The sequence below is a fragment of the Heteronotia binoei genome, chromosome 4 (genome assembly GCF_032191835.1).
Source record: "Heteronotia binoei isolate CCM8104 ecotype False Entrance Well chromosome 4, APGP_CSIRO_Hbin_v1, whole genome shotgun sequence".
NCBI classification, from domain to species: domain Eukaryota; kingdom Metazoa; phylum Chordata; class Lepidosauria; order Squamata; family Gekkonidae; genus Heteronotia; species Heteronotia binoei.
In genome coordinates, this window is record NC_083226.1 from 49,565,368 (window position 1) to 49,587,565 (window position 22,198).

The 22,198-nt window shown below is 42.0% G+C and overlaps 1 protein-coding gene across 2 annotated transcripts in view; it reads right to left on the reverse strand.

Moving 5' to 3' along the window:
- Positions 1 to 22,198, reverse strand: part of ADAMTSL1 (ADAMTS like 1) — a 703,777-nt gene that overhangs the window by 36,585 nt on the left and 644,994 nt on the right. For both annotated transcript variants that reach the window (XM_060237245.1, XM_060237246.1), the window contains 2 exons: positions 12,704 to 12,831; positions 1,986 to 2,114 (listed from right to left, as the gene is read on the reverse strand). In XM_060237245.1, the coding sequence (XP_060093228.1) occupies positions 1,986 to 2,114; positions 12,704 to 12,831 (257 nt within the window). The remainder of the gene's footprint in view (positions 1 to 1,985; positions 2,115 to 12,703; positions 12,832 to 22,198) is intronic.

Consider the following 22,198-nt stretch of genomic DNA (forward strand, 5'->3'; position numbering starts at 1 on the left):
ACACTGGAGGTAATTGTGCCACTGAAAATACTGTACAAACACATTTGAAGCTTCCTTATACTGAATCAAACCATTGGCCTATAAAGGTCGGGAATGTCTGCTCTGGCCTAGCAGTGGCCCTCCAGGATTTTATGCAGAGTTCTTTCATATCACCTGCTATTTGAACTTTCAAATGAATATGCCAGCAATTGAACCTGGAACCTTATGCATGCAAAGCAGATACTCTACCATTAAGCTTTGACCCCACTTTAAATGAACTGGTTCCAAGTGCGAACTATAAATGTATTTTGTTTTGAGGCGGACAGCTGGACTGGATGGGACTGTCAATTCTTTTCAGGTCTACACCTATATGACTCTTGGTGGCTTGTTCTCTTCATTTCTTGCTGGGAATATTCAGTTTGCAGCCCATCTGAACTTCTCCATTAGTTAAGTGATTTACTGTTCCAAATCAATTTCTTTCCTCTGCTAGCTAGTCCATTCCTTTACCATAATTGAGAACACATTTATTTTCAAGGAGTACAGAACGTGAAAGTGTTGCATATTCAGCAGTACTCTTAAAATCATCTTTCTACTCCTTAACCAAACAAGACAAGTTATCTATGGGAGCAAGGTGACCATTTAATGCAACTCAAGCACAAAACCACTCACTGACTTGCCAATTATTCTTTTTTGGCTTACCATGATGAACTGATACTGGGCACATATTATCCAGTTAATCTGCACTAATATTTGACTGCACACCTCTATATATGTTGTGCAGTATTTATTGTAAACTCATACTATGCAGTGAAAATTGTGACGTCCAACAATCCATTACGTTTTTGTAAAATGTCTGAAAATAGAGAACAAAATGCATGCCTACTAGCACCTTAAAGACCCACAATTTTTTTCAGTCACATATAAACAAAATGAGTGTTAACTCACAAAAGCTTATACACACAGGGCTTTTTTTTGAGCAGGAATGCATAGGAACACAGTTCTGCCTGGTTTGGCATCAAGAAGTGTGGCCTAATATGCAAATGAGTTCCTGCTGGGCTTTCTCAACAAAAAAGCCCTGTGTGAAACAATGGTGACATCAGGGGTATGGCCTAAAATGCAAATGAGTCCCTGCTGGGCTTTTTCTACACAAAAAGCCCTGACCCTGGAAAACGTTAAGGTGTTACTGGACTTGGAATTTATTCTAACATCACAGACCAATTCGGCTGAAAAGGGAGAGGTTTCCTCCCACTTTTCAAATATGCACAAGCAAATACTGATAATTATGTTTAGGTGACTGCCAATATCAAGTGGAGTTTCTGCATATTAGCAAAATTAATATGCAATTGTCAGCAGTTATATTATATGAATATAAATTAAATAAAAAAAAATCACTGGTTAGAACACCTGCTTCGCTGGGGAAGGTGGGATGCAAATCTAGTAAAATAAATAAAATGAACAAATAAACACACAGCATACAGGGAATGATCTGTTTTTGCTTCATGTTATTGCTGTTATATCCCCAATTAAGATTGTATTTCAAGGGTTGGCTCTCCATCATTCCCCTTGTCTCTCACCTCATCACCTCCTCTAAGGTATGTTTAAAAATAACTGGAGAATGAAGAGGGAAGAGAATTGGTGCTATGAGCCTTAGTTGGGGGGTGAGGCAGCAGGCTCTGAAGGTGATGATAATGATGTGTCACTTGGACCCCAGGGTCTATAGCACATTATAGAGCTGGCTAGGTTCAGAAGTCTATTAGACTTTCTATTTTATAACACTGAACAATCTTGTACTCATAACAGAGGTGAGAACATGCTTATTGATAAGATAATTAGAATTCCTGCAATTTCCTTTTCAGTGGAAATCAATACAAATAATTGCAAGTTCTTTTTAAAATCAAGGAGCATTGTTCATTATCGTACTAGTGCACTTGTAGACTGAGACAATGTAGGCAAAACATAGCACATACCTTATCATACTTTGAAATATGGCTAATGCCCTTTCTCACCTGCAACTTGGCAGCTAATGGTCACATTTACTCCAGGAATTGTTTTCACTATGCCTCCAATATCAACATTTATGGAAAGTGAATCCTTGTTGATCAAGGTGGCTCTTGATGTTTTAATCAGTGGTTTCCCTGAAAGCACAAAGCACCACAGATTAGCAAGATGATAAGGAAGGCAAGCAGTTAACCAAGTAAGGGCATCATTACATAGTGGGTTTTTGCCCTGTCACTGAAAATAGTTCAAGGAACTGATATGGCTGACATTTCATCCTCTGATCCATCACTGATAGTTCCTGATTAAGGCACAACTTCCAGGGACTTCTTTCATACGAAAAAAGCATCTCACTGAAGAGATAAATGTAAAGTTTACTTTTGGTTGGTCTTATTATGGCCATATTCTTGTTTCTTTTTAAAGTTTCCTTCCTTCAGTCCCCCACCCTTCCTTATTTTGTGTGATTTAATATATTTAGCCTTTAGATTTCATTATTTACTGAGGGTTCTTTCTGAGCAACTTTACCTTAAAATCCCCCACTTTTTAATGCATGCTGCATCAAAGTTACTGGCATGTGGATAAATATATAGGTAAACATGCACACATTTGGTATTATTTTGCAATAAAAAGTGCATGACTCAGCAGCATGGAAGACACAAAGAGATTAATACCAGGACAACAAAGGATAAACCTGAATTAAATGCAATGTGATGAGTAAGCACTTAAGAAAGAGCACTAGCAGTCCATAAATGAAAACTAAGTTGATATATAACCTATTCTCCTGCCTTTAAAGCCCTGTTCTTCAGTTAACATTGCTTTAAGAATCCCTTTAAACAGGGGAGCATATTGAACAAATATCACAAAATAAAAACCAAATGCATCAATAAAAACAAAGTGACTGAATCTGATTATTTTTTCTCCTTATGGTCCAAATCCTGAGGTCTTGTTTTTCTCACTGAGATTTCTGCACATTCTCATGGCTTTCTGTATAGTGTTTCTCCTTTAGTCTGTTCTGAACCCAGCAAGGCAGTCTAGTTGCGCAGGAGGCTAGGGACCATGGAGCAGGACAAGTAATGAGATTTATTTTCATGTTATTTGGGGGCTGAGTGGTGGCATGGGAACATCAGTGCTAAACCTTATCTGGGGGCTTGAGGATGGTTCTTGGAAGCTGTGAGATTCCACACAGATGTGTCTCTCCAGGCTGTGACTCTAGAACTGAAGAAGTGGATTCCTGGGCAGCAGAGGTGACTTAAAATAGGAAGTTTGTTCAAGTTACTGCAGAATGCTGCAGCCAGAATGCTGACTGGAGTGGCCCAGATGGTCCACATCACTAACAATGACATCCATTTTGTTTCCAGGCCCATGCAAGGCATTGGTATTGACCTTTAAGCCCTACATTGTGACCAGCATACTGTATTGACTGCCTACTTTCCAATGAACTTATGTGACCACTGTGGTCATCTTCTGCAGTCTGCTATGGATGCCCCTGCCTTCTGAAGTTAGACAGGTGGCAACCCAAGAGAGGACCATCTCATCCATGGCACCAGAACCATGGAACTCCCTTCCTGGGGATATTTAACTGTCTTCTTCTATCACTGTCTTCTCCCAATGGAGGAAGACATTTTTGTTTTCTCTGCTGTTCCATGAATGATCCCTCCTTCCTGCTTTACATTTTAATCACTGGGCGTTTTCGCACAGAGCTTACCCCGGAGCGACGTCCCTCTTCACTGCGCAGTGTCTGTGCAGATTTTGCACCAACTGCTCCGCAGAACCAGGAAGAGCCGCGAAGTGCCAAGCCTTTTGTGTCGCAAATGTAAACCGCTAAAACCCAGTTTACGTTAGTGACGCAAAAGCTGCGGCTCTTCGCGGCTTTTCCTGGTTCTGCGGAGCAGTTGGTGCGAAATCCGCGCAGACGCTGCGCGGTGAAGAGGGACATCGCTCTGGGGTAAGCTCTGTGCGAAAATGCCCACTGTGTTTCATAATATCTATTTTAGCTTGGTTTTAATTGGCTTTATGAAATGTGTTTATAATATTTTGTTTTCAATTGTTAGTCACCCTGGTGGCCCTGACTGTGCAAAAAAGGCAGATTTTTAAAAAGTAAACCATATTCATGTTACCTGATGCTGGGGAGAAACTAGAAAAATTCCAACTCTAAAAAGACTCCCTCTAGTTTGTACTATCTCCTTGTATAGGGGCCAGACTACTTCTGAAAGTATTAATGTGAGGAAGATTCTGAATGTTGGCTGGCTGGATACATATCTTCCCCTATAAGTGGGTTTGTTCAGGGGCCAGTAGAAAGAGAAATAGATGCTGTTGTGCAATGCTGTGGGCTCAAGCCCAAGACAGGAGCCTATAATGCCTATGAATTAATCCAGCTATAAATCTACAGTGGCAGCAAGAGGAAAAGAACTGGCTTGGAAAAAGATGGGTGGAAGTTAATAGGGAGCAGGAAGAATTATAGATGCTTTAGTTGGCGGCACCAGCTAAAAGTGTGGAAATCTGGTTTTGTTCCTCTCCTTCCTCCCCACCTCCCAAATTTTCAATTGCCTCTAATTAAAAACCATAAACTGTCATGACATCTAAAACACGCTCTTGCATAATTGGCAGCATATTAATCCACTCATTCTGGGAGGAACCCACCAAGCATTGCTGTTGGGCAGCTTCCGTGGGGCTTTTATGGGCTGCGCCCATGTATCTCTTAAAACATAGAGAGCCATACAGCCACAAATATGTTTTATTATAAAAGTTCACAGAGTTCTAAAGATTTACAGGACACTCCTAAATCATAGCAGAGGAAAAAGAGATCTTAAATATCAGTTTGCATTTTAATTTCACAGATTCCTCACCTCTTTATTTACTGATAATCTCGTCTGTAGATTAAATATGTCAGCTGCTCAGCCTATAAAAAGTAGTAAATGACTCTGAAAATGGAACCACATTTTCTCTCAGGGTCTTCATGTACTAGATTAATCAAAGCCATTTGTTTCAGTATGACTGAACAAAGATCACCCACTTCCTCTGAAGAAAAGTCCAGGCCTGTCTGTTTTAAACTATCTACTATCTCATCCATACAGTTGGCATCCAGATTCCAGGCTGCTAAGTGACTAGGCATCTTCAGCTCCTGCTTGAAAGATGAGGGTATTTTGAACCTTCCCCAATTTGACCCAGAAGAATTGCATTTGCTAATTTGTTTGCATGAGAAAATCAAACCAAGACATGGACCATTTTATTAGAAAAATGGCTGCTGGTTACTGAAAACCCCAAAGCCTATCCATCTCCTTCATACCCCCGTCCCGCTCAAGCAATGATCAATTAATCTCCATGAATTAACTTGGATGAAAACTGTGACTTGAATGAAGAGGCTCTCTTCCAAAACTGTGCTCTACAGTTATAGCCTTTGGATCCCACCCATCAGGAATATAACAGATTGTAAAGTCTCTCAACAAACTAGAGCACTACACTGCCACTTTAAAATTCCATGTTAGATTCATCTTTTGATGTTATTCTGTTATCCATAGGAGAGCTCTATAATGGACACATTAACCCTTTTTATTGTGTTCATTTATAAGAAGAACCAATTGTATTGATTTTCACCAGATACATCAAAGGTAGACAGTGAGAGGGAAACATAACATAATGCCTTATACTTCTCTTTTCTCATGTTTAATAAGCCATAGTCAATACACCAAAGAACATTTATGAATTAGACATAACAAGAAAGCTGAATTTAGCTACATTAGTTTTGCAAATGTTGCAAAAAATCAGTATGCCTTATCACAAGGGAAGGTGACATTTTCCTAATTGCAAGCCAGGACTTAAGTCCCAGGAGAGCTGGGGTATATTTTACCATGCATTTATTTTGCCAGAGAGTGTATAAGAAAAATGATTTTATTGAACAGAAAGGTTGTGATATTCATTATTTATTCATTTTTAGCAGTAGCTTTTAATGGCTCATGGAATCTGGGGTTCCAACTTATTTTTTAAAGAGTGCAAATTATTACTGAATTCTGTCACATATGACACTTGAGAGTTTCACCGCATGCATGCATTTCTATACAGATTTTTGTTTTATACATGTCTCTCTCCCACATTTTTTGAGGATGGCAGGGATTATGTGGATTTTACAGTATTCTCTATGTTTTAAATTGGAATTTGTAAGCCACCTTGACCTATGGAACAGTCAGGCTATAAATATTTAAATATCTAAAGAAATAGACATATGTAAGAAAAGAAAAACAAGAAAAAAGTCTAGAATGAGGAAGTGGCAACACTGAAGCCCATGGTTTAGGAATAAAATTGAGACCTTTTCCTCCAACAGATGCAGTAGCTGTAAATTGTAATAACAACCATCACAAGCCTTCTTTTTCAGGGTTTTCCAACAGCATGGTAAAAATCAGTCAACATGGAAAAACTGCTTCTGACAAAAAAAAAGAGAGCACCTATGCAAGCATGTTTGCCTCAGTGGTGAATTTTCAAAGGGCTACTTCATCACTCACTGTGTATGTTAATCAGGTCACATGCTCCAAGTTAAAATTTTATAAACCTTTCTCTAACCAAATGTTATAGTCTGTCTGCCTTCTCATTCACCTTTCTTCACTTAGTTGCCTAAAACTCCCCAAACTGTATTAGACATAACGCAGGGGGGGGGGAGTTTTGTAGCAGGAACTTCTTTGCATATTAGGCCACACACCCCTGATGTAGCCAATCCTCAAGAGCTTACAGGGCTCTTAGTACAGGGCCTACTGTAAGCTCCAGGAGGATTGGCTACATCAGGGGTGTGTGGCCTAATATGCAAAGGAGTTCCTGCTACAAAAGGAAGTATTGAACTTAACAGGAAAACAGAACATCTGTGCTCAGAGGCAGCATACAATAAACAGAGGGAGGCAATTAGCATTGCTACCAACTGGTATTTTCAAAGCTTACATGAGGGCTTCCCAGAAGTCACCTAGCTGACCACATCTGGACACATGAAACTGCTTGAAATGAGCCAAACCCTTGATCCATCTAGTCCAGTGTTGTTTAGGCAGACAAATGGTTGCTCTTCAAGGGTGCTGAGCACAAGCCTTTGTCAGCCCAGAAACCTATGACCCTTTGAACTGGAAATAGCACTGCTTGAACCGTGGACCTTCTGTAAGCAACACTGTAAGCTCTCACCTGAGAGATCTACAACAAACCATTTTGGAACTAAAGTACCCACCTGATGAAGTCAGGACACAGATCAACAAAGCCAGAATGATACACAGAGAAAACCCGTTACAAGACAGACCCAACAGAGAAAATAACAGAATACCACTAGTGGTCACACACAACTCTCAACTTAAAACAGTACAACGTATCATCAACAACTTACAACCTCTTTTGGACAGTGATAGCTCTCTTTCAAAAGCACTGGGGGGTAAACCTTTTCTTGCACACGGACAGCCCCCAACCTCAAACTCCTCCTCACCCACAACAATACAGCATCTCATCTGAGCATGGACCCCAGTACCAGAGCTTGCAATAAACCTAAGTGCCAACTTTGCTGCCACATACACCCAGACAACACCATCACTGGGCCTAACAACATTGACTATACCATCTCAGGCTCATTCACTTGTTCATCTTCCAACATTGACTATACCATCTCAGGCTCATTCACTTGTTCATCTTCCAACATTGACTATACCATCTCAGGCTCATTCACTTGTTCATCTTCCAATGTTATATATGCCATTAAATGCCAACAATTCCCTTCAGTTCTCTACATAGGGCAAACAGGACAAACCCTCTGACAAAGGATACATGGACACAAATCTGACATTAGGAATCACAGAACTGAGAAATCTGTGGGAAAACACTTTAACTTTCCAAAGCATTCAATGGGTGACCTCAAGGTAGCTGTTTTACTGCAAAGGAACTTCAAGAACAGAATGGAGAGAGAAACTGCTGAAGTACAAATTATTATGAAACTTGGAACAAACACCTCCCCAGGACTGAACAGGGATGTTTTTTTAATCTCATTACAGATGCTAAACCCACTCTCAGTGAGTATAGCTGTACTCAGTGAGTATATCCACAGTATTCCAATATGTTTTTCTTTTAGAATTGTGTATCAGTATAATTATTTGTATTGACATACTCAAAATAGGGATATTGGCAGTATATCTCATTACATACACTTTACCCATTTTCACTATTTTATTGTATTCCTTTTTCCTGTGGTAAACTAGAATTATGTCTACATGTTAAAAAGTAAATTAGGTAGACAAGAACATCACTATCCAATGTATTTCTCTTTTAGCTTTATTGACACACTCAAACAGGGACTTTGGTTGCTTATCCCATTACATATATTGAACCCATCTCCCATTGTCATTGACAGACAATCTCACATTTTGACATACTACTGTTTTGTCACTTTCGCATGCTCATGCTACTCAGATCAAAGGTTTGCTCAATTTGTTAATTTTACTATTCTGTCATTGTACCATTTTACATTCTAAACCACTGCCTACCAGATAATTTTACTTCACTGACATGGGTTCTTAAATCTGTACCATGTTGCATTCTGGGCCATGGCCTACCAGCTATGTATGGCTTTGCTCACTGTGCTGGATTCCTCGTCTGATGAAGTGTGCTTAAGAGCACATGAAAGCTTACATTCTAAATAAAAATTGGTTGGTCTTAAAGGTGCAACTTGACTCCTGCTTTGTTCAACTGCTTCAGACCAACACGGCTGCCCGCTTGGATCTCTCTACCAGTTTGTTCAACTGCTCTGCTTTCACTTCAATTTTTTTGGGTGGTGGTGGTGGTGGTGGTGGTGGTGGAGTGCTATCATTCATTTAATTTTTGTGATGATGTGTTTGAAGAAGATGAAGAAGAAGATATTGGATTTATATCCTGCCCTCCACTCCTAAGAGTCTCAGAGCGGCTCACAATCTCCTTTACCTTCCTCCCCCACAACAGACACCCTGTGAGGTGGGTGGGGCTGGAGAGGGCTCTCACAGCAGCTGCCCTTTCAAGGACAACCTCTGCCAGGGCTATGGCTGACCCAAGGCCATGCTAGCAGGAGCAAGTGGAGGAGTGGGGAATCAAACCCAGCTCTCCCAGATAAGAGTCCACACACTTAATCACTACACCAAACTGGTTTGCATTTGTAATTCTTTCATCCTTAATTGTTTTCACATTTCTGGATGTGACTTTCTAATTTTATTCTTAGTGTAACATTTTATTCTCCACTTAATTTGAATACAATGATAAGGGACTGTGCCACCCAGCCATGGGATCCTCTACAGATGCGTGAAAGAAAGCATCCCAGATTTATAGGCAATTACTATTCTTCCTAGGACAAAACAGACAACATAAGTGTTTTGACAATCCCAGAAGACAAGCAGAGAAATAAAATGAGAGAGAGAGAGAGAGAGAGATTGGTTCAGCATCCCAAGAAAGGCAGGCAGAAGCAACATGGAGTAAGCACACAGCTTTGTATTTGGAAGATTAAGCGACATGCACTGAGAGGATTCTGGCCCCAACATACTGTTACAGAGCATGACAAGATGACCTTTGGGAATCCAGTCTGGCAGTATTACAAGGCTTTGTCTGCACCCCCAGAGGTATCAGGCAATGAAAGCACAGGCTCCCAATATTTTCTTTCAGTGGTTCCCCTTATTCTACATTTTCATTCTTTTTTACATTACATTGTTCTTTCCAATTATGTTATAAAATTCCCATAAATAAAAAAGGATTTTTTTAAAAAAGGAAAAGGAAAAAAAGGATAGGTGGGCTGATAACAGACAGCTGGTTTGGGGCGGCTTGCAGCTGCCCCGAGGAAAGCCAGCGGGAAGAAAAGCACCCCAGATCTTCCGGACGGCACTCTAGGAAAGGGGTGGGCCGTGGAGAATCTGGAATGCTCATATGTACCACTCACGGCTCCCCAGGTGCTCGTGAGGCACTCTCCGGCCTTCCAGATGGCTGGGAGCCGCCTCAGAGCCACCCTAGTGAAAAGGGACCACTTTCCAAGTGGTCCCTTTTTGAGCTGGGTGGACCGTCTTTCAGGATGGGGTAAGTGCGGGACAGGGGCGGGCGGCAGATGTTGTCATCTGGCTGGTTTTTTTGGGTCAACTTCAGAGGCGTCTCTGAGTCAACCCAAATTGCTGGTCTGTAATCAGCTGTGGAGTTGGCAGTTGGTTGCCTCCAAGCCAATGCTGGCAGAAATGCTAGGTCATGAAACCTATTACTGCAATCCTGCTTGGTGGCAAGATCTGTGTAACTGTGGTGGCTGGATAATATCGCTGTCATTTGCTTCACCTGTTGGGTCACTCTTAGGCCCTCACCATTCCACTACCCTAGTAGAACTGTGAAAATTGTACAGCAAGGTATCAGAATATGATGGATGAATGACCATGTCTGAACACTGCTTACTATTGTTAAATTTCAATCTGAACTGACTATTATAATCATATTAAAATTACTGTGGGTTCATTTTTTAATTAGGTAATGTCTGAATGTGCATATCTTTGCTGGAATAGGTGTACCCTTGGTCCGATCTGTTAAAACTCTTATTACATTTTTACATTGTAGATATGGGTCTTCCTAGGACTCCCTGCCAAACCTGTTTCCCAAAGAGCAGAAAGCAAGCATGATCTCACAATCTCCTTTGCTCCTCCTAGACAGGTTTTCATTAGTACTGAAGTCCAAGAGCACAAAGGATATTTAGTCTGTCATTGAAGTGAACCGTTGCTGGACAAATGTAAACAAGAAAGTTAATCTGTTATGAGGTTTCATTTGCCAATGACTGGAAGCCTGTCAACCGTGCCTTGGCGAGAACTGGGGGGAAAAGAAGAGCTTATCCCTGCAAGATGTTGACTGAGTTCTGAGCCCACAATCCAATAAATTACTTAAAGGAATGTTCAGATTTAAGCACATGATTAATCCCATTGATTTAAATGAGAACCTCCATGGTAATAGTGCTTGTCTGTTTTGCAGTATCAATTCAAGTTCATTGTCCAGTGCTCTCAGCAACCCATTCCAGACAGATGGATTGGAGAAGATTCACAGGCGAATAGGAAAAGCAAAAACCCACTTTAGTATAATTAGCTCAAGGGAAACCAGAGGTTAAGACATAGAATTCTGAGTTTTCAACAAATTAAAACATTTCCACGTGGTGGAGAGAACACAACTGTTTTCCAATGCTGCTGAGGGTGAAATAAACGGAAGTGGAAGAAAACATGAAGATAGGAAGTTAAAAAAATTATCTTTGTACAGTCAAATCCTAGAACAGCAACAGAAACCCTAAAATAGCACAAGTGAACAAAATACTACAAGGCCTAGTATGCTGACTTCAGGCTTTTTCATTTCTCAAGCATCAAATAAAATGAACTCCTGCTTATTTTTAAAAACAACATCCAAAGAAGTTGGAAAACCAGAGCTGCTTACCGTGACTGCTTCACCCTGATACATGGTAAGGTAGGTCTGCTTTAGTACCAGAGCCTACTTGAATGAGATTAGAAGTCTCAGGCTAGGAAACCCCAACAGCGAGCAATCTAAGGCCCTTGTCTCTTCAAATATGAATACTGCCATTGGCAACTTTATATCACCAACTTGAGTGTTGCCTTGTTTCCTGACACTCAGGGCTCAGAGACTGGAAACTAAAGAGGTACAGCCTAGAAGGGTGGGTAGGGGCACTTTATGGCACATGTGACTGCTTAGAGCACAGTGAAGACTGGAGCAGCACTTTGACCTCAGTAGCCCCTAATTTCCATGACCATCCTGTCCTTTATCTTGTCACCTGCTCTCCAGTCATCCTCCTGTTTTTCCTTTGGTTGTAGGAGAGGGACTTGGATATCCCCCACAAAGCACCACCCAGCTGGATTGTTAGGGGATGGATGGCGTTTCCTGGAGATACCTGATTCCCTGAGGGGTGACAAGGGACAAGTACAGTGAAGTGCAGGCTAGAGACAAAGTCTCTGTGGTTTTGCTATTCAGAAATGAATTATCTGCTTTACTATTAGCATTTTAAAGGGAAAACATGTTTTTAAAGGGCATGTCCTTATTCCCTCAAAATGTTAATAACAGAATGTGGGAATTGGTTTTCAACTACAAAACTAAATGAAGGTCGATGGATTGCCCTTTTCCTTTTCCAGATGGCTCTTAGGCAAACTGAGGCTATATGAAACTGAAAGTTGCATTTTATGGATGGAAAGAAATGGGCAATTGCTGCTTAGAGCAAGAAATTCATTTGCCTGTGACTGGTGGTTCCATCAGGAGATGGAAGAGATTGTGACAAGGGGGTTGTCTGAAGAGAGGACACCCTCCCAATCAAGCAGCAGACTTGGCAGGTGTAAGACTTGGGAACTCTTGCAAGAGGTCAGAACCTTTCACGTGTGGCTGGCACTGGAATGGCTGACCCAACACAGAGGGACTGGCCATCTGTTGTTCCAAGCTGCCAATGGTACGTGGAGGGTAGAAGGAGGACACATGTAAGCAAGCCCATGGTAATGCCCATGGAGGCCAAGGGAGGCTCTGACAGCTTGGAACAGAGGCTAAACCCATGCTGTGGGCAGAGGCTGTCAAGCCCTCTTCTGACTATCTTTCTGTCATCGGTTTGAGCCCTGAGCTTAAAATGTCCAGTGTGTGTAAGGCTTCCAACATGTTATGTCAGATTTGTTCTCTGGCTGGACTCCTGCTTGTGCTTACGTTTGTGGCAGACTAGAAATGGAAACTTTTGTGATGGTCACTTAGAACATGTTACCTGCTAATGTGACAGCAATGGAAACAGAGTCAGATCCCAATGCATTAGTTGCATTGCAGGTGTAGAAGCCAACATCAGCTTCAACTGGCTCCAGGATCTGCAAGGAGTCATCTGGCTGAAGAAGAATCCTGCAGGAACATGTAAATATGTTGATCAAAGACTGGTTATCAAGCATTCTATTACTCAGCACTTCTGAACTGGGCCACCAGAGGAGAAAGTACCACCAGAGCATCCAAAACTTATAAAGAAATATTAAAAGAAGAACAGACAGGTATAAAGTTTCATGCATTCTATGTTGGTAAATTTTGTTTGGTTAAATAAGGCCATAAAGTTTTACATTAACAGCCCCCCCAGGTGCTGATTTAAATAATACAAACCTACATAGTGTGACATTTCATTTCCTACCTGAATACTATATTATCTGGGCTGGCTGGCAGAAAGAGGTGAAATGGATACACTTGCCCACTCCCTTGTAGAACAAAGCTTGAATCTAGTGGCACCTTTAAGGCCAACAAAGTTTTGTTCATGGTATAAGCATTTGTGTGCAAGCACACTGGATCACACTTTGTTCAGCTGCTTCAGACCAACGCGACCACCCCATCTGAATCACTCCCTTGCAGTGTCCCATCATAGAAAGCTGAATAGCCTAAAAGTCAACACTACCCAGTACTGCCCATATATACTCTATGGTCTCATAGTACTCTCTAACCACAGTCTGTAGGACCTCTGTAAACAGCCTAGTTATTCACAGTCCCCTGATCATCTGCAAGGTCCCAAAAGACCCCATCACAAGCCACATGCAACACTGCAGACCTATGTTCAGATCTCTAGATATGCAATGACAATACAGCATGAAGCCCTCTGCCTTGGGTGGCTGAAAGGAAATTAGCTGAAGGGCACAATGCTCTTGACAGCTTCTGGTCAAGTTCCTGCATTTTCTACTGCACAGTGCTTTGGGATTCCTGGGGTTATTTCATCAGTCGTAATGCAGTACAGAAGAACTGCCAACAGATCCCATCCTTTCTCCATCAGGAGTGAGACAGCAGCTGGGGGAACATGTTTTGAGTGGCCAAACAAGAGGAAGGGAAAGAGTTAAAACAGGCGTTTTCATATTTCTCTGCTGTTTAAACTTGGAGCCACTTGAGGCTGCTTTTCATTTGAACAAACCTTTGGGAGAAAAAGAGACATGCCGTGTGATAATACCAGGGCAGTTTGGGGCGGTTGGGAGGTGTTCCAAATTAGGCTGGCTTGAAAAGAGCCATCCCGGAACCACCACACGCTCCCCAGCGAAGCGCTTGCATCTTGTCTGCAAAGTGGCTGGGGATCTCCACACGCGGAGGCGCCTCAGAAGCCGGACTGCTCTTTCCCCCCAAAAATAAGTTAAGCGCCAAGTGCTCATGCACTTCCGACAGTTTTTAAGAAAACAAAAACCTGGAAATGGGGGTTTCACACACCAAGGCACCTCGCTTGTACCTTTTCACTTCCAGACACTGATAGGGTGACTGGCTGTTGGCTCAGAAATTTGCTACCACTTTGGAAGTGGTAGTTTGAGGCAGATGTTTGTGTGTGGAAGGATTTTTTCGGTTGATTTCAGAGCTATCTCTGAGTCAGCCCAAAGTGCCAGTCTGTAATTACCCATCATGTATATCAAGAGACTGTATGTCATATCTACTTTGGTCCTTAGTTCTTGGTTATCTCATTGACTGGTTATTTAAATTATCTGTATGTCACCCATATAATCCAGCATAGACAACATATAAATCATCTGGATTGTTGAGGTGACACAGACAAATGAGGTCCAGAAGGTCTAGCTGGGTGATCTAGAGTCACAAAATTGCTGGACATTAGTTATTTAAGTTCTGAAATAGCACATTAGGAATCAGCTAAGAAAAAGGTGATAAGATTTAGCTGGAGTCCACGTAGCACAAAGGCCTAGACTCTGTGCTATAAATCAGGGAATTCATGTTCTGAATCTTGCAAGTTCCATAGGCAAGACACTCTTGCAGGCTTCTTCCACACATCACTGGATATTTCTCTCTTGTTATGTTACAGCAGTATTTCATAACTGAGTTTTCCTGTGTGGAGAAGACAATCCAGGAGGTGAATAGTTGCTATATGGCATAGATCAACAACCTTTTATAATTCAAAGAACCAAATTACAATGGAACCAATAAGCAATAAAGAAGGACCACTGAGTTACAGATTAAAGACCCCTGGTATAGCTTGAGACAAAAAAAAAAATCCAGCAATATGTAGATGAAGGCAGCCCAAGCCATCTTGGCTTCCTGTTCTCTAATATTGGGATAATAACCCTCACCTCCCTTGCAGAATTGCTGGAATGATTACAACACAATAATTTGCATGTGTGCTAAGCATTATTATCATCATCTTAAAATTCAGTGAGAGACGCAACTCTCACACAGCTCTCACTGTATCTCAGGCAATTCTCTTGTTGGACTGCTCCAGTAGACAGAGGTATGAATCTCTGGACCTTTCCCCAGGCTGTTTCCATACACATTGTTTTGCAGAGCAAATAGAAAACAAGTTGCCAGTTTTAGAATTGGATTCTGTAGCTGTCCCTTTAACAGCAGTATGATGTGAAGCAATTAGCAGGTGATTAGAGGTTTAACTGTCACCAGAATCTTTACCTGCTGAAGTTCCAAATCTCTTTTATAAGGCCTGCAGAAGGCCAGATCAGTTTTATTCCCAGGGCCAACAGGCAATTCTAGTGCAGAAACACTGCATCGGAACAGGGCCCCCAGGCAACGTCCCAAACACCTGGGAACCATCCATTGCCCACTAACTGGTCTAAATAATTATTATATATTAAAAATGCTTGTCCCTTATTAAAAATCCACAGTTTTTTTTAAAAAAAGTCTTAGTTCCAACCAAACTGTTTAAATTCTAGGAAGTATCTGTCAGTGCCAGTGCCATTGGCAAAACAGAGAAAGCTTCTTCAGTGATCATATTTATTTTGCAATATAGCACAAGCTGCAAGCCTGCAAGGGAAAGGCGCAGACCCACACAACTCTTTGAAGTGGGGGCCTTTGTGTGTGTCACGCCATCAAGTCACAGCAGATTTATGGCGAGCCCTGAGGAGTTTCAAGGCAAAAAACAAACAGAGGTGGTTTGTCATCGCCTACCACTGCATAGCTAACCAGGACTTCCTTCACGGCACTAACCAGGGCTAACGCTTGCCTTGATTCCAAAATCTGAAGATAGGTTGGGCTATCATGGTCAGGCAAGGGGCTTTAGAAGCTCAGAATCAAGGGCCATGGGGCAGGGCATATGAGCTAAGTACACATCTGGCATCAAGTCCAGAAAATTCCATGGGCCACCCAGACAAGGCAGCAGATTCAGCCCCATGGACTATACCCCCTTACCTATCACAGAGTGTCTGTTGCAGATAGATATATTCTGGCCTCTGGAAGCCCTTGAGTGGCCCTGATCCAGTCACATGTTGAATATGATGGCTTCCACTGGAAATACTTGGATCAGCTTTCGTTCATTCTTAGGTCAAATTAATTACAAAAACCTAGGGCAAGTTAGCTTTTTTCACATGAAAACTGCAGCAGCTGTTTTACATAAACTCTTTTGCCAGGATGGTGATAGAAACAGAAAGTGGGGAAGCGACGGGGGGAGCTGACAACAGAGGATGGGAGAGATGGAATGAGACAGCCCATCCAAGTGCAATCAAAATCTAGTCACTTACTCTGAGCTGATGAGATCTCTCCCCAACACCCCAAGAAAAACTGCTGCCTCATGACCCACGGAGTCAGTATTTGATCTCTTTCACAGCACCATGGGTGGCAGCACACTAAAAAAAAACAGATTTAGGCCACCCATTGAATACTCCAGGGAGGGAATAAAAGGAGGTGGAAGCAATACAAAGGGAGGGATGCATTCTACCACCAGCAACGTCGACCTTCACATTGCTCAGAAAAAATGTACAAGACAAAAACAACACTCCATTTAAACCTTCAGAACAGCTCCCAAACTCCAGCCAGACCAATGGGGAACCCTGCTTCTTCTTAAAGGAACAATAATCAAGAAAGTCATTGATTCCTTCAAGACTTCCTATATCCTTCACTTGCCATATAATATACATTCATAGCTCTGCCTACAATATAACCAGTCCAACGTTTTTCATACAAATTACACAGAATAAATGACCTGAAACTGAATTCTAAAGTTGTTTTAACTTTTTAAAAATATGTGCATTGATATATTTTAGATGAACAGCTGATGCAACACAGATTTCAGTCGGAGCAGGACTGCACTCCTTACTTTTTATTCCAGAAGGCACTGGCTTTTCAAAATGTACAACAGGCCAGAAATCATGGCTGTTTTGGTATTTCTGGGTGTCTAATCAGTGGTGACTCACAGCCAAACTATGCATTTTTTACAAGCCTGTTCTGTAGCCACACAGCAACAGGTGTCCAATTTGGCTCAGAACTGCAGGATGAGGGGAGGAGCTGCTCTCGGCTTTCATTCCCATGCCATTTTCCTCAGTCGAAACAGCCCTGGTGGGGAGTTATTTCATCCAAAGTTATGGAAGAACCCCTTCCATGGGATTGTTTTGGATCCTACCTGTTACAAAAACATTGTGTAGTTTGGCCTTCAACAAGAGGTATCAGCCGATGCCACTACCACCTTCTCTCATTGTCACTGCCCAGAGCAGCCAAAGGTGCTTCTTTATTTAAACACAATGAGGCATGTAATGTAGGCTTTTCCATAGATTTGCTAAGATGGACGGAAGGTTAACTGTCCTGGCTGCTAGGTATGGCTAATGCATAGGAGAAAGTAGCAGCAGTGAAGAAAACAAGGCAGAGGTATTGGGGGCTGCTACCTATCCCACCACAATTCACTGCCTGAGGACATCCTTTCACTTCATGCATGGCTCACAAACTTAAATCAACCTTCCAGTCCCACAATTCCCATTTTCTGAGGGCCACTCAATTTATAATATTCAATGACGATGTGCACAATTAATAGCTCGCATAAGTTAGCTGTAAAATGGGTAGGTTTATCAAGATCAGTATTGTCTACACTGGCTGTTAGTGGTTCTCTACAGTTTCAGATTGAGGGCTTTCATATCACCTATGATCTGATTCTTTTAATTGAAAATGTTGGGTATTGAACCAAGGGCCTTCTGCAAAAGATATGCTCTGCTGTTAGCCCCACAGTTGCCAGCCACACCACTGACCTCCATGTGCCCAAGGTGTTTTGCCTAGTAGCCTATTATGTTCACCTGAATGCATGTTGACTTCCTATGTGTGCAAATAACTCTGTGGAATACAGGGCCAGTGGGCATGGCCCCAACTTCCCTTCCAACTATCCATTAATATCAAGAGTGAACATTAGCATAGGACTATGCAGTAAGACAAATAAACTTCTGTTGCCCTCCTTATAGAAGGCAGACAGCAGTATTTGGTCAGTATTATAATTCTTCGTAAGATTCAACTTAACTGCTATAGTCAAAAACCAGATCTATTTGCTCAAAGCAGAAGGGCTGATGTTCCTAAAGAATGGTTGTTTATGGCATGGGAACAATATAACATTTTCTTGCATGTGATATTCAGCATAATCTTTTGTGGACTCTACGCAACCTTAATTCCTTTTAAAAGCACAGCACAAAGAATACAGTAGTTTCAAACAGAAACATACTTTATTTTTTTTTAAAAAATCACTTGATGTGCACTTTTCCTACAGGATGTAACTACTGGCAATGCAAATCTGTGTATGCAACTCTCTGCAAGCCAGGAAGATATTTTTACAGGACCATGTCCAGCAAAATATATACCATAGGCCTCGTCTTGATTAAGACTACATGTGCTTTCCATAACAAATGCATTCTTGTTCTCACATTGGAAATTCCCCCCTCCCCTCCCCCTCTTTTTTAACGTTTTCTTTTTGTGGTAAAAAATCTAATATTCTATCTGCCAGGAAAAAAATAATTAAAGAAAGGGCTGTTTAAAGTGACATTGCTAATGCTAGTAAATTACAGAAACCTTTGCATTTGGAGAGCTTTTTAACCACGGAAGAGGGAAAGCTGCAAGCAAGCTAACTGCATCTCCAAACCACAGTGACAAACGGCACCTTGGATAAATCAAGGACTTGCTAGATGTTCTACAAAAACAGCTATTTAAAATTAATTTTAGCCCTAAGAGTTGACTCTTGTGTGCCTTCTCATTTCCTAGGTTGACCCCAGTGACCGGACTTGGATGTTTAACCTCAGGCCTATAATTTACACAGAGGAAATGTGTACTGGCAGTGCTTTCTTGGACTTCTGCCTTGAAAGCACGTCAGCGAAAGCAGATGCCTCCAAGCACAACGGCAGTCTTAAGCTGCTCCCTCATTCAGCACCAGCCAGGCAATCCTATGCATGTAACAGCACAGCAAATTAATGATAGCTGACCACATAGCTAGGTTATAAGGCCCTTTATACACAAATAAACATTGTCAGCAGGGACAACACGTCACTGGCCATGTCTTCTTGTTTCCTGTCATGTCAACACTGATTGGGAGCGGCCCTGAACACAGCTAAGCTACTGGCATATCGGACCCATCGCCATCTGCTCTGTCAGCAGCTCTCCAAAGTATCAGATGTTGGTCTTTCCTAGTTCAGCTACTCAAGATTCCTTAAGTCAGCAGTGGCCATCCTTTTTTGGCAAGTGTGCCGCAGGTCAAGTTCAAAGCATGAGATGGCGTCATTCAAGTGTGCTCTAACTGTCAGAGAGCTGGAGAGAATCAGCTTCAACTTCCTACCTAGCCATGAAGCTCACTGGGTGGCCTTGGGACCACTACAATCTCTCAAGCTCAGTGCCACTCATGGGCCTGTTATAGTGATAATTAAGAGAACCGTACACATGCGGCCCTGATTTCCTTAGGAAATGACAGTATAAGCTACAGTACAGCTGCATTATCCCACACAGAACAACTGCTTCAATATCTCAGCATTAGGGATGCCAAGTAGAGCTTGGTAATCAGTGGGAGGGTTGGAGGTGCGGATATAGTGGGGGAGGCAGCACATGGGCATGATGATGTCACTTCTGGTAAAAAAAAACAGAGTGCCAATTCCTAGACTCATCCTATATCACTTCTCAGTAGGGTTGCCAATCCCCGGTTTGGAGGCCCTCCCCCCACTTCAGGGTCATCAGAAAGCGGGGGGAGGGGAGGGAAATATCTGCTGGGAACTCTATTATTCCCTATGGAGATTTATTCCCATAGAAAATAATGGAGAATTGATCCGCGGGTACCTGGGGCTCTGGGGGGGGGCTGTTTTTTGGGGTAGAGGCACCAATTTTTCAGCACAGCATATAGTGCCTCTCCCCAAAATACCCCCCAAGTTTCAAAATGTTTGGACCAGGGGGCCCAATTCTATGAGCTCCAAAAGAAGGTGTCACTATCCTTCATTATTTCCTATGGAAGGAAGGAATTGAAAAAGTGTGCCGTCCCTTTAAATGTGATGGCCAGAACTCCCTTTGGAGTTCAATTATGCTTGTCACAGCCTTGATCTTGGCTCCACCCCCAAAGTCTCCTGGCTCCACCCCCAAAGTCCCCAGATATTTCTTGAATTGGACTTGGCAACCCTACTTCTCAGTGTTTACTAGAAGTGACACAGCACCATATGCAATGTTGCTGGGTTAAAAAAATTTTTTTGCAGCCAACAATAACTCAGGGGTGGAAGATCCCTTTCTACTACCAGGGGCTCAGTAGCCCTTGTTAACAAGCTTGATAACTCATACTTCAGTACATTGATTCTTAAGGGGAGTTATGTGGCCTCCTGGATAGTGATCTACAAATCTTGGCTTGCACTCAGAACTCTGTGGGGGGCAAATGGGGGACATTTAGAATATCAGACTGACCTTTCTCCCCATGTTTGTAATGCCTTCTGGCAGCGCTCACCACACTGAGGATAAAATCTCAGATCCTGTACTTCTCTCCCTAACCGTTAAAAAAGTATAGCAAGGCAGCTAATCAGTAGGGAATAAAGCATACATACTTCCATTTTCTTAAGGAGGGGAGGAGATTTGTATGTTTTAAAATTTGATATCATGAGCCACAAGGGAAACGCAGGGTATAAATATTTTAATAAATAAATAAATGTTTTAAGTGGCACACAACAAAGAGATATCAGACGTTACATTGGCTGAAGGCCATCACACACAAAGGACTCATTGAATGTATACTTGAGATCTGTGGCTTGTACGTATACATACCATAAATATACCCATATAAATAAAGTTACATTGTCTGGAGTGCTATTTTTATGTCCTAAGGCTTTTTACATGTGGTTGGGGGCACTCAATGATAATGTTGCATTCTTGGTGGGTGGTAATGAATTAAAGCTTAAGAGCCACTCTTTTCATAATGGATATTAGAGATGGAACATGAGATTTCTCCCCGCTTTTCTTTTCTTTTGGCAAGTAAAATAGAAGGACTCACATATTGAGGACATGCTGTAGGTCAGTGATAGAACACATGCTTTGCAGTCAGAAGATCCCAGCTTCAGTTTCTAGCATCTCCCATTAAATGAATCTCAAGTAGCAGGACTGGGAAAGAACATCTGCCTGAGGTCCTGAAGAGCTGCTGGTGGTCCAGGTAGACACTACTGGATTAGATGGACCGATTTGACTCAGTATAAGTCTTTTTCATGTGCTCTTAGCAGTAGGTGCAGCTGTGGTCTTACTTAGAAGTGCATTGGAATGCGAAGTGCCACATGGTACAGGCTGGCCCTTTCCCCAAAATGGAGTGGGAATGAAATGATACATTGCCAAAGTGGCAGCATGTTCATTATGTGAATGGTGTGTGTGTGTGTCAGTTTTCTAAAAAACTCCCTTACCTTTGAAAAACCTGTGTAATTATAAAACTGACACAAGCAGAGAGAGTGCTGGGATAGAACATCTCCCTTTGATGTGGTGGATTTCTGCTTATAGAGATGAATCAAACATATGGGAGCATTCCAAATGGTACCCCTGGGCCAACTGTGTGATGAATTGCTCGCCACAGACATCCTTAAGTTCTTCTGGCTGTTCAGACAGCTTTAACATGGAGTGAACTAAAAGTTACAAGTTTTTTTTAAAGGGGCTCAGATGGTGCCTGGCCCAAGCCATTTCCCCACACAAAAACTGCATTGGGGGAGAGTTATTTTTGCGACTTTGCTGTTCCATGTGCACAAATTGGGGAAATCTCCCTCTCCAAACAGTTTTCCTGTTCCAAACCAGTTTGGGCTCTGCTTTTTTTTTTTTTAAAGCAGTTCTCTGCAGTGGTTGTGTGGCTGTGGGGAACATGAGTTGGGTCCAAAAGACTTAGACCCAACTCTTACAAAACTGCAACATTTAGTCTGGCCCATAGTCCACTCTACTGCCTTAAGTCTCTGTTATCCCTTTCTGGAAACGAAATCAATTATCCCACCAAAGACGATCACCTCAGCAATATCCTGGAGTGTATCTTGCAATGTTTATAATCAGAAGTAACTAAGGCTCAGCTTGA